General features: G+C 42.8%; 4 protein-coding genes across 4 annotated transcripts; 2 read left to right on the forward strand and 2 right to left on the reverse strand.

The window, feature by feature from the left end:
* Nucleotides 1–34: 34 nt before the first annotated feature.
* Nucleotides 35–3,005, forward strand: Aspvir_009175 (putative NRPS-like protein biosynthetic cluster; the record flags this gene model as incomplete). Its single annotated transcript, XM_043272327.1, has 2 exons — nucleotides 35–2,851; nucleotides 2,919–3,005. 2 exons carry the CDS (start codon nucleotides 35–37, stop codon nucleotides 3,003–3,005), a joined length of 2,904 nt encoding a protein of 967 aa, XP_043128262.1.
* A 598-nt stretch (nucleotides 3,006–3,603) lies between these two features.
* On the reverse strand, nucleotides 3,604–4,451 carry Aspvir_009176 (type 1 glutamine amidotransferase; the record flags this gene model as incomplete). The annotated part of the gene is made up of 3 exons (XM_043272328.1): nucleotides 3,604–3,900; nucleotides 3,968–4,194; nucleotides 4,250–4,451. 3 exons carry the CDS (start codon nucleotides 4,449–4,451, stop codon nucleotides 3,604–3,606), a joined length of 726 nt encoding a protein of 241 aa, XP_043128263.1.
* A 2,285-nt stretch (nucleotides 4,452–6,736) lies between these two features.
* Nucleotides 6,737–8,956, forward strand: Aspvir_009177 (iron-containing redox enzyme family protein; the record flags this gene model as incomplete). Its single annotated transcript, XM_043272329.1, has 1 exon — nucleotides 6,737–8,956. The coding sequence occupies one exon, from the start codon at nucleotides 6,737–6,739 to the stop codon at nucleotides 8,954–8,956; it is 2,220 nt and encodes a 739-aa protein (XP_043128264.1).
* A 1,811-nt stretch (nucleotides 8,957–10,767) lies between these two features.
* Aspvir_009178 (uncharacterized protein) lies at nucleotides 10,768–11,628 on the reverse strand (the record flags this gene model as incomplete). Its single annotated transcript, XM_043272330.1, has 1 exon — nucleotides 10,768–11,628. The coding sequence occupies one exon, from the start codon at nucleotides 11,626–11,628 to the stop codon at nucleotides 10,768–10,770; it is 861 nt and encodes a 286-aa protein (XP_043128265.1).
* Between the last annotated feature and the right edge of the window lie 4,952 nt (nucleotides 11,629–16,580).

Here is a 16,580-nt window from a genome sequence, read left to right on the forward strand (position 1 = left end):
GCTTCACGAGTCTGTGAATAAATCATCCACTACCATGGCCCCCAGCGAATTACGTGGACCTCCCCTTCCAGACTCCGACGCAACCCTCCACGAGGTGTTTTATCAGAACGTTGTGAAATACCCCGATACCGTGGCCCTTGTCAGTACCCAGCAAGCCGCTGTTCTGTACGGAATCCCGAGCCTGTCCATCGACACCGCCAAACGTGAAGCGGACTATCTACGATGGACCTACCGGGACCTCGATCGCGCTATACAGCGACTTGTCACTGGTTTACAAAGTCGAGGACTGAAGAGAGGTGACGCATTGGTTATATCCATGCCAAATATCGCCGAATACGTCATTGCCACCTGGGCTGCGTACCAAATCGGCTGCACCTACGTTCCAATCAACCCCAAGGGTCTATCCAATGCCAGAGAGATGCGGCATATGTTGCAGACCGCGATAAAAGGATGTCAGTCAGACTTTTTGGGCATCATTGCCGGAACATCTGATATATGTGTGCGTATTGATGAGCTGACGTCCGAGCTGAACTGCATGAGAATATTGGTCGAAGGGGAGATGGATGGGTGGACACCATTTAAGGAGCTGATGCAGAATCCAGCTCCAGACTCCCAGCAAAGCCTATGCAGAGGTCACTACTCAAAACTTTCTGATCGAACAATCTTCTTCACCAGTGGAACGACGTCTCTCCCGAAAGGTTGTATTATGCCATCAGCGTATGGCTTTGCGGCCGCTTTATGCTGGCGCCAAAGCAGTGTTCCTATGTTGCCCGGGGATCGGGTATTATTTACATTGCCAAATAACCACGGATTTGGTTGGCTTTGTATCATATCTAGCTTCCTTAACGCAGCCACAGCTGTGCTTCCGGGACCAAGGTTCATTCCAGAGGCTGTGATAAAGGCCATCCGGGAAGAGCGAGTGAGCCACGCTGGATTGGTGCCAACCATGCTGCACGCTCTGAGCAATGTACCAATTGCATCCAGGAAACTGAATTCCCTTAGGCGGATTGTAATGGGAGGCTCTCCCCCAACCGAAGAGGTCATCAGGATCTGTCTCGACACGTTAGGTGCGTCGGGGGTGGAAAATCTCTACGGTATGACCGAGGGCATACTTGTCTCTTCTGGTGTGGTGAGCCAAGCCAGTGATATTATCAAAGGTAGAATTGTTTCTATTGGCACGCCGCTCCCTGGCATGACTGTCCGCATATACGCCAAGGACAGCAAAGTGCCAACTGTGGCTGGAGAGGCTGGCGAGATACACTTCTCAGGTCCAAGTCTGATCAACGGATATATTGGAGGAGCCGATGGTAACTTCTACAACGGAGAGGATGGCCGTCCATGGTTCCGCACTGGTGATAAAGCCTTCATTGGTGGCGACGATCGTCTCTACCTGATTGGTAGGTACAAGGATACCATTATCCGCGGAGGGGAGAACATTGAACCACAAGCCATCGAAGCGGTCCTGGGTCAAATCCCTGAAATAAATATTCTTCAACCTCAAATTGTACGTGCACCGGACAATATCGCTGGCGAAGTTCCTATTGTCGTGGTGAACCAGGAAGTCGATGACTGCACAGCAAGAAGACTTAAAGACACCGTCTTGACCCAGATGGGAAATCTTTATGTTCCGGCAGATGTGATACCGATACAGGCACTAGGATATGAAAGATACCCTGATACTATGGCAGGAAAGGTCCAAAAGGCCAAACTAGAAGACCTGGTCAGGACATATTGGGAACACCAGCATACGCAAGGCAGTCACAGTATCGATGGGCCCATTTCAGGCCCTCAAGTCACGCAGTCATTGTGTATGGCCATCGAAAAAGAGCAGGGACATCCGATTGACCCCTTTCTTCGGATGATTGAGCTAGGAGTTGATTCAATCCTGTCTATCGCAATTCTCAAGCGCGTCCAGGCAGAAACAGGAGTATCATTGCCATCATCTCTGTTCTTCACCCAGGCAACAGTCGGTGCAATCTGCCAACAGATCAGTTCCATTTCGGACCCGGCAGACTTTCTTAATTTCGCACCCGTCATGGAAGACGCACCTAGCAATCCATGCTTTTCAGTCCTGCTCCAGGGAACCCCTAGAGCTGGCATTCCCTCCCTCTTCCTTACCCCTCCAGGCTCTGGAAATGCGTTCGTGTACAGAACGCTGCCTAAATTTGCCAACGACTGTGCAGTCTATAGCTTTGGCTCTCCATTCCTCATGACCAAATCCGAGTCCTCTTGGACGATAGAAGATACTGCTGCCATTTACGCAAACACCATTCGCAGCATTGATCCACAAGGGCCATATATACTATGCGGCTGGTCAATGGGAACAGCCACTGCCTACGAAACCGCATACCAGCTCCACGAACAAGGAAAGCAAGTTCTAGGGATAATCATGCTTGACTTGGCTTTGCCTCGGCCCCCTCCCAAGATCCCAGAGGCAACCGTTGAGCTGTTTGAAATGATGGGCGTATTCCCCCCCATTCGTCGTGAAGGCAAGCCTGACGTGGAGATTCCCGCTTTTCGGAAGAAGCATCGTGTCGCAGCTTACTACGCGAAAATGAAATATGTGCCTCGCCCCTTCAACACCTCAGGCAATGCAAGCCGACCGCAGATATTTGTCATCTGGGCTGGGCATGGCGATCATGACAGGATGGCAGCCATGGTTCTCGAAGCAATGGATCTTTTGAAGAAAGAGGGACCGGGGACAAAAATGAAAATTAGCGATGACTGGCTTCATCTCCCTCGTGAATCTTTTGATGCTGGTGGCTGGGATGAAATGGTTGGACCGGAGAATGTCGAATGGGGCGTTGTAGAAGACGCCGATCATGACACGCTTATAGAGTCAGAAGGACTGGTAGGTCTCGCGTCATTTACCCCTTGCCTGTACTCTCCAGCCTGATCTACTTACTAACCATTGATAGGTGGTTTTGACTAAGGGCTTGATGGAAGAGGTAATGGATAAATGGCTGCGAGAAATGGAGGTTAAGCAGCCCAACAGTTCAGGTTGACGCACCGTGCGTTTCAGGAGACGGGGTATTTCGGACAACATCATTTTTTTCACGACAGGGACGACTTTGCCCTTTTTTGGTTCGCCCCAGCCCTCTGTGGATGATACTAGGTGTAACAAGTTACCCAAACTGGAAACACATATGGTGGACAGGTAGATCGATTAACGAGTAGATGGGTTACCACTTTGCCATCCATACCACCTACCATACCATTAGGAACGACTGGATATATAAGTATGCTCATTTAGCATGCATGTATTTAATTCTTTATGATAAATTGCGCATTGTTACTTGGAGACTATGTTTGGCAGTTCACTGTAAGATAATCTTTCCTACAAGTAGGGGAGCTTACTTCATGAATGACATATTTGGCGCGAACTTCTGGCACGTCCAGGCTTATCACAGCAACAGTACGGTCTGGGGACCGCATGAAGCATATGTCATAGGCAGAGGACATAGGGTGAAATAGACGCATCTGCTTTTTCGCCAGATTTAGGTACTGCAAGTTGCGGCTCTTTAACTCCTCATGCGGGCTGTAGTACTGACTCTATCCCTTTGCTGCACAGAACAAACAATGTATCCCAGTCTTATTCTCTTCCTAATTGTGTTTTCTAATACCAACCAGGATTTCTAACAGTGCTACCCCCAAGTAGTCTCCATCATGATCGTGCTGTACCCGTCCCGCATCCTCCTGAGAAACAATCTTGCCCAACGACTCTCTACAGAGCTCCAGAGCACAATCCATGGATTCTGCATCAATCTCTGGGTGCCCCTGAATGGTGATAAGTCGACCAGGTAAATAAAAGCCATGGTTGTCACCGCTCACACCGGTTCCGATGGCTTGAACACCATCAGGGAGACGGAGAACAGCCTCATGATGCAGTTGGTGGAAGTTCTATGAAATCCTTCCTCAGTAGGTGCGCGGATACTTGTGGGATGTTTAACTATAACAGAAAGCATACCAGCTCTGACCGGCCAAAAAGCTGCTTTCCCAACTCTGTTAAATATGTCGGCACTACCCCAACGACATAGCCTCCATCTCTTTGCCCAACTTCACCACCTAGAGCCTTGGCAATTATTTGGTGTCCAAAGCAGATACCCACTAAAAATACCTGCTGGTCGGATGCAGCTTTTGCCGTAAACTCCACCAATCGCTGGATCCACTCCTGCCGGTCTCCCACAGAGGTTGCTGATGTTCTTTTAGCATGCAAAAGAGAGGATGTCTATGGAGTTCGTGGACATACGGGATCCAGAAATGACGGCGACATCAATCTGGTCGAGCTCGGGGTATTGAAATGCTTCGACGTTCCAACGGGATACTTGGACTGGGTATTGAATAGCATGACCAGCTCGGCTAATCCATTGCTCTACGATTTCTCCGCAATCTCCAGATTTTGTTTGTAGTGTGTGGTCACACTGCAGGACTGCCATCCGCAGCGGAGGCATGTTTGCATTTGCCATGAGAAGGGAAGAGGAATTGTAGCGGTAGGCGAACCAGTCGACACAAAAGCAGAGCTAGGGATGGGGCAAAGGTTGGAAGAAACGAAGGATTGGTCTGGGGAGTTGACCAGGAGGGTTCTATTACCAAGGAAAGATGTAGGAGGGGTTGCTGGTCTTAAATTACGACCAATTGTGGCGATGGCCATTTCTAAGGCTTTTCACAACATCTTTGTTTCTCAGCTACATAGCATTCTTATTTCTTTACCATTTTTTTATCTTTCAAGGAAAAATTCCAGGCTTTGGTTTCATGTTCAAGCAATTCGCCAGTCTCTAATGTCTGGTCCAGAACGCCTGTGTAGACCTTCATGTCGCACAGTCTTAGGAAATTCGTTTTCTTGCCTTTTGTCTATTTTTTTTTTTTCTTTTTTTCAAAAAACGCCTTCTTGTATATATATATATATATTCTTATTTTTTATTTATTTATTTTTATTTATTTTTTTTTTTGATTATAATTAACTTCATTATTATGATTGCCATTTTCATCTTTTTTCTCACTTTCTACTTTTTACTTTTACTTTTTCCTTTCTATGTTTGATATCTAATTTTTAAATTTCTGATTGTTGCATTTATCATTAAGAGCCAGGGTGACACAGCATATGAGTATAAAGTTCTCCATTGCAAAGTTCAGAGAATTGTGGTATATCTCTCCCCCTTCACCTAGCAGTGTAACCACAGAATTGCCAGAACACTCACCAATTGAATTCAACCCCGTACTAATTCTTTTTGTAGTAAATGATCACCGCTCTGAAGAGCTGGATCTTCAGTTTTATCCTTTTCACTTGCCTCTCATCTCTATTATCTCACTTTCTCCAATGATTCCGCTACTAATGAGCGAGTTAGAGACATCCATCTGATCATATCTTGTCATCGAGATGCTTTTAAGTTGGGCGAGACACGTCAACACTCATGTCACTCTTGCATCTGTTCTCTTCGTCTCCTTCTGCTATCCTATTCTTTGAATTTATGCCTCCATTGGGATAACCAGTATAAAGTTTTTCTTGCGTCTTTTGCTTTTGCTTCCTATTTTTTAATACATATTGAGGAAATTTTAACCGGAGATGCTTAGCTGAAGTTGCATTCAAAAGGGTTGTATTAAAAAGAATTATCATTGAGTGATAGTTACTTATTGGCGAACACCACCAGTTCAGAAGACTGACCTAACCCTTTAACATATTCGGCACTTAAATCATATTACTAGGGATATGGGAGTGGTACTAGTAAGTATCTATATTGCGGAAGCTTCTTGCTGATTGTACGGAGCTTCTATAGTTCTAATGGAGGGTAATGGAAGCCTGGAGTGTTCACTCTGAGAATAGTAATGTGCTATTTTGCCCATTACATTCGACTAAATCTTTCAATGTAAATTCAATGCTGGCACAGAAATCGCCTCGACCGAAACACACTGACAATCTATTTTGTGGCCCACTGACAAGGTCTTAGCGCAGATCATTTATTGAGGAAGCTGAGGGCTGCCGTAAAACGCCGCTTGTACAGTACAGTCACCGTCAAGTTCCATCGCCCAACAGGCAAAGTGCAGGATGCATCCTTACAAGAGAAGACACAATGCCATTCAAGGTGCATTCTATAGTCGTCCTACTGAATTATAATACCACTAGGCCAAAAAGGCGTCCGGACATGGTCCTCATCAGTCTAGGGTCTCATATCCATAGTCAGTGGTATTATATATTTTAACACGTCCTTAACTAAGTGGGGCCCAATGAATGATCTGCGCTACGGCCTTGGCAGTGGGGCCAGAAAATAAATTATCGAGAAAGCCTGCATTTCAGCCAGCCACTAAGGACACACCGATCATTATCTGGTGAACCTGCGGAAATCACTAATTTTGTCGCCAACCTGTAGAGAAGCAACGCCATCTGAAGAGATCTATTCGTGTCTCATGACAAGGCGCGATGTTTAGTCGAAGGGAGAAGAATCCTTTCTTACTTGCTTTTTTGTCCTGTTTATCATTTTCCTTTATTTCTGAGCCACACTACTTTACATGGTCTAACTGCCGGACATTAGCTGTTCAGTAGTGTACTTGAGTAGAGTTATGCAGCTGAAAAAGCAAATAAGGTCAGATCATCCCGTAATTTGGTGCTTGAGCACCCTATCCCTGCGTGCAGTAGTATAATACTCGCCTTCGTCGAGCTTTCCAGAGCACATCGGACGAACGCAGCACAGAGAGAGAGTTACCCTAGTCAAACTTTCCTACTAATCCAAACAATTCCACAATGCCTCTTAAACTTGAGTTGGTCATTGAGGGTCGCCAAGTCGCCTTCTCCGGTATCCTCATTCTCGTATGCGCCTCTATTATGACTTTCTTATATTTCAGAGCTTTCAGAAGCCATACAAATCTTGAAATACCCAATAGTCTGTTCGCGCAGCGGCAAAAACGCTTCAAAGAGCAACGTCCAGCTGTTAAGGCAAACGCTGAATGGATATCAAGTAGGGAGCTAGATTACTACAAAGAGCTCTATTTCAAGCTCCAAAATTTGGAGGAACACCCCGACACAATACTGATGGGACGACAAGCTTTCCTGGTTCTGCTTTCACAAGCATTGGAGGATTGCCTCAAGGCACCGGGCATACTGTCGATTGAACATTTTGACAAGAAGGAGCTTGCCCGCTTTCTCCACAATCATCAAGATAATGTGACACGGCAATACCATCAGTATATCAGTCGCCGACAATCGGGGGGTCCCCGTGAGCTTTTCCAAAATCAGCAGGCAGCTGAAGATTGGCTGAGGGAAATTGCACCGCTAAAGTTGGTCGACGGCGCCTGGCTAGGGCATTTAAACAAGATCACCATGCCTTTCTCGTTGAGGCAAATCGTGAAGAAGACTTGGCAAGTGTTCACAGAGGAACTCGGAAATGGCAACCGGGACCAACATCATGTCAAGATCTTCGAGGAGCTTCTGGGGGTATTTGAACCAAATTTGCCCTCTCCAACAACAAAGGCTATTCTGCATCCTCGATACAGGCTAGGTAGCCTCAAATATTGGAGAGCAGCTGTGGCGCAGCTGCTGGTGTCACTCTTCCCGCACGAGTTTTTGCCTGAGATTCTTGGGTTTAATATGCATTTTGAGTCCCTGCAATTGGATACTCTGCAAGCAGCGAAGGAGTTGCCGGAAGTTGGTCTCAACGCATCTTATTTCCTGCTTCATGTTTCAATTGACAATAGCCACTCGGGGCACGCTGCCATGGCTATGGAAAGTGCCGCAGACTATATTCGGCATGTTGCAGAGACTGAGGACGAGATGGCTGCTGCGGTGGCGTGGAAGAGAATTCAGGCAGGGTATATTTTCAGCGAGTGGCAATTTCAGAAAGGCAATCAAGCAACCAATATTCTGGCACGACTCAACGATGACTCTTACGATAGATTGGAGTCAAGAGTTGTCGAGATATTTGGCTCAAAGATTCAGGCCGCCCATCGACTGCACTGTGGCAGCCGGGTTAAGATTGGAAAGCGCTCACTGACTGATTGGCTGGATCCTGAAGCGTTCTCGTCTGAGGCATGGCAGCGGGAGTTTACCCGATGCTTGAGCACATGTAAACCATGGATATATCCAGGTGACAGCCAGAGAAGCAAACTGGTACAAGAGCTTCAATGGGGAGGGAAAATGTATGGGTCATTCACAAAGAGCGAACTCGAAACACTTGGGCTTTGGATCAACTCCCTAGGTTTTGACCGAATGCCTTTTTACTACTCTTTCATCGAGCCTATAACGCACCCACGGTTTCAAAGATCCAGAAAATCAGACACCGACAAGGCTGTTAATCTTGTTCTCACGGTTGGCAGTGAGAGTATTGAAACAGCATGTCAACATCCCAAAGGCTCGTTGGGGAAGCATTCAGGAAACCTGACAACAAATCTCAATTTGTCCTTCCTATTACCGCTCTGGTTTACGCAGTGCTGCCTTTTGGAATCATTTTTGTACGCCCCAGGGAGAACGAGCGATAAGATTGGCTGCGCTGTGGTACGCTTCTTGCGGGCCCAGTCCGGCTTCGAGACGGAGGACTTGGTTGTGACAGGGACAGATGAGCCTCACACGACAGAAAATGGAGGAATCGTTGAGCTTGGTCTGGAAATAATTCGTCATTTGTCCCTTCCCGTCCCTCAAGGCCTGCATAGTCTCCTCTCTTGTTGGCCATCCGAGTTTGCCAGAACAATGCTCAAATTAGCGTCCAGCCCCATTCGAAACTTTGGTATTCTTTTGGGTATGTCCATGGCGTTTCTCGAATTGCAGGAAATGGTATCTGAATCTCCAAATTCTGGCTTGCTTTGCCCAAAGAGCAGTGAACGCCTTGCATCGCTGGTTCGAAGGCAGTACCAATGTTTGCAGGTCTGTCTTCAGGAGATTCCCGCCGGAGACGCACGTCGTGTGGGCTTCCACCATGGGTATAGCATGGCAAAGGCGGAGATTAATAACTGCTTCAGGGCAACGGCGTGAAAGCTGGCCAACCAGTCGGCTTCCTTTCCGGACATTGTTTTATGCACGACCCTTGATATTCTGGGATCAGAGATTGCTTTGAAAGCGACGTAAGCTAGTACCTCCGCATTGACAACAATTCTGCTTTCTTTTTGTTGATAGAACACTAGAAGAAAATTCAAACTCATTTGGCAGCTTCATAGTGACCAGGTTGGCCCTGGCAAAAGCTTAAATGCTGCCAACAAGCTTAGGACGTAAGATCGCAGTAGTGCATCAATTCTGAGAGGCTGATTCAAACCGCCCCCTCATGGGGAAGCCCTGAGAAGGAGCCGCATCGTCTTTCCACCATTCAGCATTGTGCTTTTATTTTGGTGTTGCATGAGAGAAGAATAGTTAGATAAACAGAAAAGAACAGGGTTATAATAACCAGGCGGAGGGAAGTTTTAGGAGAAACCATTGATTTCGTTTTATCGACCCATAATGAGGCCCTTATGCCACGGGCACCAGCATGTCTTAAACAGGAAAATTCATTCCAGGATTTGGAGGCAAAAATCAGAAATGTCAACATCATTTTGGAATAGGACATTGTGTTAAGCCTCTGCAATAAAACATACGAATTTGATTGGCCTTTCTTACCCTACTCAATGCTAATCCTAACAACAGCCATTAACGTAATAGATAATTTATCGACTCCGATCATTATTATGGTATGTGTAGCGGTGTAAGTATAATAGCTATTTATACCTGTAAGGTAACTGTACTCTGGAGATATTACTCTATATTATTGATAAACGGTAGGAAACTTATAGAGTGTTATACGGAGCCATTTAAGTATATTAGTCTTGTGTATCTATCGACTAGTAACGTAATTTACAAGAGATTTGGTACCAGATGAAGAAAAACCCAGGCTTCTTGCCACTGCTTCGACTGATATCATACTACCGCATACTGAATCAAGCTTTATGGAAGGAAACCTGAACAGCCCCAATTAGTGCTCTTGGACAATGGGGCCTGAACTGGCCTGGCGGGCTGCGTGCTTTACACCTCCCTCGTTACAAATTTGGAACTACGATCCCTATCCATGTCAGGAACACTTTTGGCTGGGACAGTTTGCCCATTAGTTTAATGATTCTCTACCTGCAAACCCCCAAACAGAATACTTGGCCCTCTGTGCGGTTGGACGCGTGACAGAGCTGGAACTTGGTATTCCTCGGCAGTCGGCCGGGTTGTTGCGATCCCTTACTGTACATCCAAACAGTAACACAATTCTAGACAAAGTTAAGCAAAAATCTGCATAAAATTCGGAGGACGGTACGCAGGATTCTGACTATATAAAATATCTACTGCTACAATTGAAAACATTATGGATCTTATTCAATAAGGTGCAGGCTCCGGACTGGGTATAGTCAGAGGATATGAGTGAAGGTACCTCGCGGGAATTGCGACGGTCTGACAAGATGCAACTGAGGAAGTTAGTGATGGGAGGCTTGATGCAAGATGGGAGTTTGGCATGGAAACAAATATGGCAATCTTGGGAAACACTTCAGCAGGAATCCCCCACGATTCTGATCTCTCCTTCTTCCCTCTTCAGCTTCGATTCTCTTCCTCTTTAGCACCGAATCAAATCCTTCTTTTCGTCTGGCTTATAACAGGAATGCTTCTCAATGTCGCCAGCCCGGTTGTTAGTATTACACCCATTTAGCAATAAATCCTTTCTCTTCCGCACGTCATATTTGCTAACCACGCCCCATCAAGAGCAATCAGGAGGCCTGAAATGATTATAATTCAACTTGCACATAGAAGATGTATACATATTCCAATCAGTAAGGAAGTCATAGTCTCTCCGCCGTCCATCTCAAATTACAAGCCTCAGAATCGAGATCCTGGCAATAGTCAACTTCTTCAACAACGCACTGGAACTCCCAGAAGGTTCCTGTCTCTTGTGCACATTGCCTCCAGAGATCTTTCAATGTTTCTGGACTGTGCACGAACATCGGACTTTCCTTCACAGCCTCCCACATGCCAGCAGATCGACTGCCAAAGTGAAGACCGGTAATGATTGCTCCTTTCTCTGGAGCCAGAAGATAGATCATGCGCTTTGCTACCTCGGATTGTTTCTCCCAATCCCACAAATGCATAAACATTCCAGAATTGATGACTTTCACTCTCTTCGCCAGGCTCATGAGCTCGGGCGTGTCTGCAAAGAAGCTCTGCACCAAGAACTTAGATTTGAGATCTGATTTATCCTGGAACAGATCATGTCCCAGATTAACAAAGGCTTGTCGCAACTCCAGCCCGATCAGGTTTTCCGATGGTGCTCCATCATACACTAGGCGGCGTATGTCTTGACCAAGTCCGCAGCCCAAATCCAGAAACAAATTACCGGCTTTGGTCTGCTCCAGGATTAGCTGGTAGCTGGGAGAGTGGTAGAGATCGAAGTGTAGAAACATGAACTTCTGAAAGCAGGGGTAGCTTTCGATTTCAAATGCTCTCTTAGCCTGTTGGTGGTATAAGGTTATCGTCTTCCCAACCATCGCTGAAATGTTACTGACAATGTGTATGATATGCTTTTCCATAGTCCTTGGCTGTATCTTTGTGTATTCGACCAAGAACTTTCTTGTTTCATTGCTCAGATATTTCGAGAGGTCGGCCTCCTCATTCCAGGTACGAACATATTCACTTCCTTTCGTCATGATGCTGCGTGGTCTATGTTTCAAAAATGCTTTCAGATAACCTCTTCAAATGAGAAAGCGCCCTGGGGTCAGATTGTCTATAATTTTGTTGGGTTAACTTGTGTTCAAATAAGGCGCAGGAAAGAGCACTGACAGGTCGCGAAGAAAGGGACGGTTGGAAAGCCAAATTTAAGAACGTCCATTTCGTAATATAATCATTCCAATTTGGTTTGCCAATCCTGAAGGTCGGGGATGGCATTACCTAGGCCCCACCGCTTTATTAGCTACATCAGCTGCCAGGAATTCGAGGTCTGGGGTCACATCAGCTGAGCTCAATTACACCGCTAGTTACGCCAATCATTCATTTACCCCATACGATGACAGATCCAGCTGATGTAACATTATAGGTCAATTTTGGAGAGGCCGTAAGGTCCCGCCCCCGATGAGTTATCTTCTTATTTCTAGATTATATATCGCGCATAGGGGTCCCTCTCTACATAACTGCAGATCAATAGCTTAGTAACCACAATTAATCAAGGGTGTTGGACGCAAACTTTTGCATAGTCTTGCATAGGCGGTAAGTTACCGCTCCGTGTCTCAACACTTTAACTGGCTAGGTACGCCCCACTTTATCACACGCTAAAACATATCACTTGAGTAACTGTAAATGAACTGTCGTTAGTGATATAAAATCTTAGAACCTGTGTTGTGTTTGGCTATAAGGGCATTTGGTCATATCAAAATGGCCTGACAGATGATGCATGAGTGTGATTTTTCCGTAAGCCACTTGTCCTACCTTGGTACTGCAATTTGTCATTGAGTTTAGATCTATAGAGTATCATAATTACACGTAGGATCGAAAAAAAGTAAGTCACAGAGACAAAACTTTGCAGATCAATTCACTGCTGGTTTCATCGTATGAATCTTGTCTTCTGTGAAGGAAAGTATCTGCTCTTCCTCCCACATTTCACCCAGGCCGGTGTTACCATTGACCATCGACTACAACAACTTATCCAGGAATCAGACAGTCGATACGAACGGAGGAGGGTCTGAACACATTCGGATCCTCCGTAAATTTGGTACGCCACTCAAAATTCGGGCATATTGACTATCTTGCTTTATATGATTCAGCTTCGGAATCGAAATGGCGCGACCTGAATCTAAGGGCGGTGTGGTGGTTGTCTTGTAAAAACCCAATTCCACACAGGATATCGTCACTCAGACGGCTTCTTAGCAGGTAAACACAGCCATTCAACTGCCAATGCAGTATCTGAATTAGTTTCTGTGGTGAGCAATACAAACCAGGCTTTGATAACATCGGCGTTTTGACCCAATAATTACCTTTTCTGGGCGAAGAGGTTACGGGCGAAGATAGACAGACCTATTCGCGACTTAATCCGGTGTTAAAATCTTATTGGACCAGTGTCAGCTACCAGGAAACTCATATATCTCAATTCCTGCGCCTCTCACCTCCTGGAGAATGCAGAATATGTTAACTGAGGAGCACAATTTGCTCCTTGTCTCTGCTTCTCATGACTCATTTTTATGGTGGCAGGCTGGCAGCTCAGACTCAGAGAGTAAGCCAATCATCCTACCTAGATTATTTATCGATATGCATATCCTCCAAATTGGCATCTTATAATTAGAAGTTAATTAGAAGTTAATTAGTCATGCTAATCTTTATTATTACTATAGTTTACTTGGCTCTATGTTACTAAGATATCTTGTATTATAGTAGTAATACACAGTCCTTTAGGCTACAAAACTCTAGGCTGCCCAAGACCTATACTATATAGTGTAATTTGTAATGCTTGAAGGCTTGCAGTCCAGACACATATTATTCTCTGATATCTGCAATGTCATCCAGTGTAAGCAGGCCGGAGGTTGACTGCTTAAGGGGTTCCTAGCTAGACCTCGCCATGACCCATGGGTCACCCTGACGACCCGGACCGCGACCCTGAATATGGAAAAAAACAATAACTTTGATGCAGAACAAATTTTTGAAATTTCTTGCGCAAATCAACCCCTTTTGACCCTAAAATTTATCTAGTTTCTCATGATGACAGCTGCTTTTAATTAATCCTAATTTTATAGGGTTTTAATTACTATATTATTATTAAAGCTCAGGTAGCCGCCCCTAATAGCCTTCTATAGTAGTAAAAAGGGGCTATAGAAAACTCTATATAACTATATCCTAGAACTTCACTATAATATAAGTATCTATTTAAACTATTTAAAGATTTATAATTAAGGAATCCTAAAGTCTCTTATTAAGCTTATTACTAATATCTATACTATTATTAAGGAGGTGCTTAAAAACCCCCTAGGTAATAACTAGAGAAAGGTAGTTATTAATCTTTATAAGATTACTTTTAATATTAAAAAAAATACTATTATTACCTAGTATATCTTAACTACTTAATCTATTCCTCTATCTACTAAGATTTAGTTATATATAGCTATTATAGTAGAGGCACTATCCCTAGGCTATATAGTCTCCTTCTATAGTTTATTAAGTAGTCCTAGGGCTACTCTCTTAGAGCTAAGTAAGAACTATAAGATTATTATTAAACTACTAAATACTAGTATAGTAAGTATATTCCACTATTTAAAGATAGTAGAGATAAATAATAAGGCTAAGAAGGCCTATATAAAGGCCTTAAGGGAGGCTATAGTAGCTACCCTTATATTTATTAAGTTTATAGCTACTTACTAGCTAAAGTTAGGTAACTTAAGCCTTAGCCTATAAACTATCTAGCAGGTTAAGATCATATGCTACCACCCTAGCTAGGCTAAATTATTCTACTAGGGTGCTATTATCTACTTACTAACCTAGGGTATAGTGATTTATGATATCTAGGTTAAATTAATTAGTGACCTGGCAGACCCTAAGGAGGTAAAGTAGGTGACTAACTAGTTACTAGCTAAGAACTAGTTCTCCTAGGGAGAGACTAAGATTATCTATCTTATCTAGCTTATAAACTAACCTACTAATAAGAAGTCCTCTACCTTAGTAATTAAGTTTTCTACCCCCCAGGCTGCTAATAAAGCTAAGGCTTGCAAGTTGTGATGCTATTATTATTATTATAGTTAGAATTAAATAGATAAATTTCATCAATCTATTAGTTACTATCATTAGGTAATCATACCCTTTTAACTTTAGTAATAGTCTAATAAAGTTAATAGTAATCCATTCCCATGGTTTCTTTAGTATCTCTAGTAATTATATCTTACCATACAGCTAGTGCCTAGCTAGCTTATCTTAGATATAAGTTTTATATTAGTAAATATATCCCTATACCTTCCTCCTTATATTAGGAAAGTAATAATTCCTTAAGATAGCCTTAGCCATCTTCTCAGTCCCTATATAACTATATATTAGGTTATTATAATACCTAGTAATAATCTTACTTCTTATATACTTAGGTATATAGATAAGTCCTTATAGATATATTAACCCTTACTTATTACTAGTTATATACTTATTCTCTACTAAGTTATTAAGTATTTCTTAAATAATTTTATCTTTTTTAGTTACTTTAATAATTTTTTAAATAAGTAGGTCCTCTTATAGCTTAATTATTATTATAAGAGTATAATAATTATATATTAGTAACTTATCCTCTTATTACTTTAATATTACTAGTTTAATAGTTTTCCCCTAAAGTTTATAATTAGATTACTAACTAAGTATATTAGCCTGTCCATTTTTTATTCCCTTATAATAGATAATCTTAAAGTTAAACTATAAGAGTATCTTAGCCCATCTAGCTTATCTTCTTATTAGTTCTTTTATTATTATAAAGAATATAAGATTCTTATAATCTATCTTTATAATAACTATTTATCTTATTCCCTCTAGATAGACTCTCTAGACTTTAAATACTACTACTATAGCTAGTAGTTCTTTATTATAGATATTATAGTTAAGTTCTACTTAAATTAACTTCTATAAGTAGAATATAACTAGTTATAGTTTCCTATTATCTTCTAGTTAAGTTATTCTTATCTTAATTATATAGTTAGATGCATTAGTTTTAATTATTATTTCTTTTTCTAGATTATATTAAACTAGTATTAGTATAGTAATAATTTATTATTTAATATAATAGAAAGCCCTATTATAGTCTTTATTCTAGTTAAATTCTCCTCGCTCGCTCACGCGGCTCATCTCTCTCACTAATTTGATTCTGCCTTAATCATCTCTCCTCACTCACTCACGCGGCTCATCTCTCTCACTAATTTAATTCTGCCTTAATCATCTCTCCTTGCTTGCTTATGCAGCTCATCTCTCTCACTAATTTAATTCTGCCTTAATCATCTCTTCTTACTTACTTATACAGCTCATCTCTCTTACTAATTTAATTCTACCTTAATCATCTCTCCTTACTTACTCACACAGCTCATCTCTCTTACTAATTTAATTCTACCTTAATCATCTCTCCTTACTTACTCACGCAGCTCATCTCTCTTACTAATTTAATTCTGCCTTAATTATCTCTCCTCACTTACTTATATAGCTCATCTCTCTCACTAATTTGATTCTACCTTAATTATCTCTCCTTACTTACTTACATAGCTTATCTCTCTCACTAATTTGATTCTGCCTTAATYATCTCTCCTTACTTACTTATATAGCTCATCTCTCTTACTAATTTAATTCTGCCTTAATCATCTCTCCTTACTTACTTACATAGCTCATCTCTCTCACTAATTTAATTCTGCCTTTATTAAGAGAGATAAGCACGCGCAGGGGGTCCCAGACCTTATAAGCTAAATTAAACACACCCTATAAGCTAGCCAGCTAGCTAGCCCCCTTAAACACCAATCCATATAATAATTAATAAATAGGGACCTTAATAGACCCCAGAATCTGACCTCCCTACCCCTAAGATCCATCTCCACACAGTTAAACACATCATTATTTTAATCAGCAGCTCACAGCTTCCTAATTAGGATCCTATACATTAATT

Source organism: Aspergillus viridinutans (genome assembly GCF_018404265.1).
Source record: "Aspergillus viridinutans IFM 47045 DNA, scaffold_7, whole genome shotgun sequence".
Taxonomy (NCBI): Eukaryota; Fungi; Ascomycota; class Eurotiomycetes; order Eurotiales; family Aspergillaceae; genus Aspergillus; species Aspergillus viridinutans.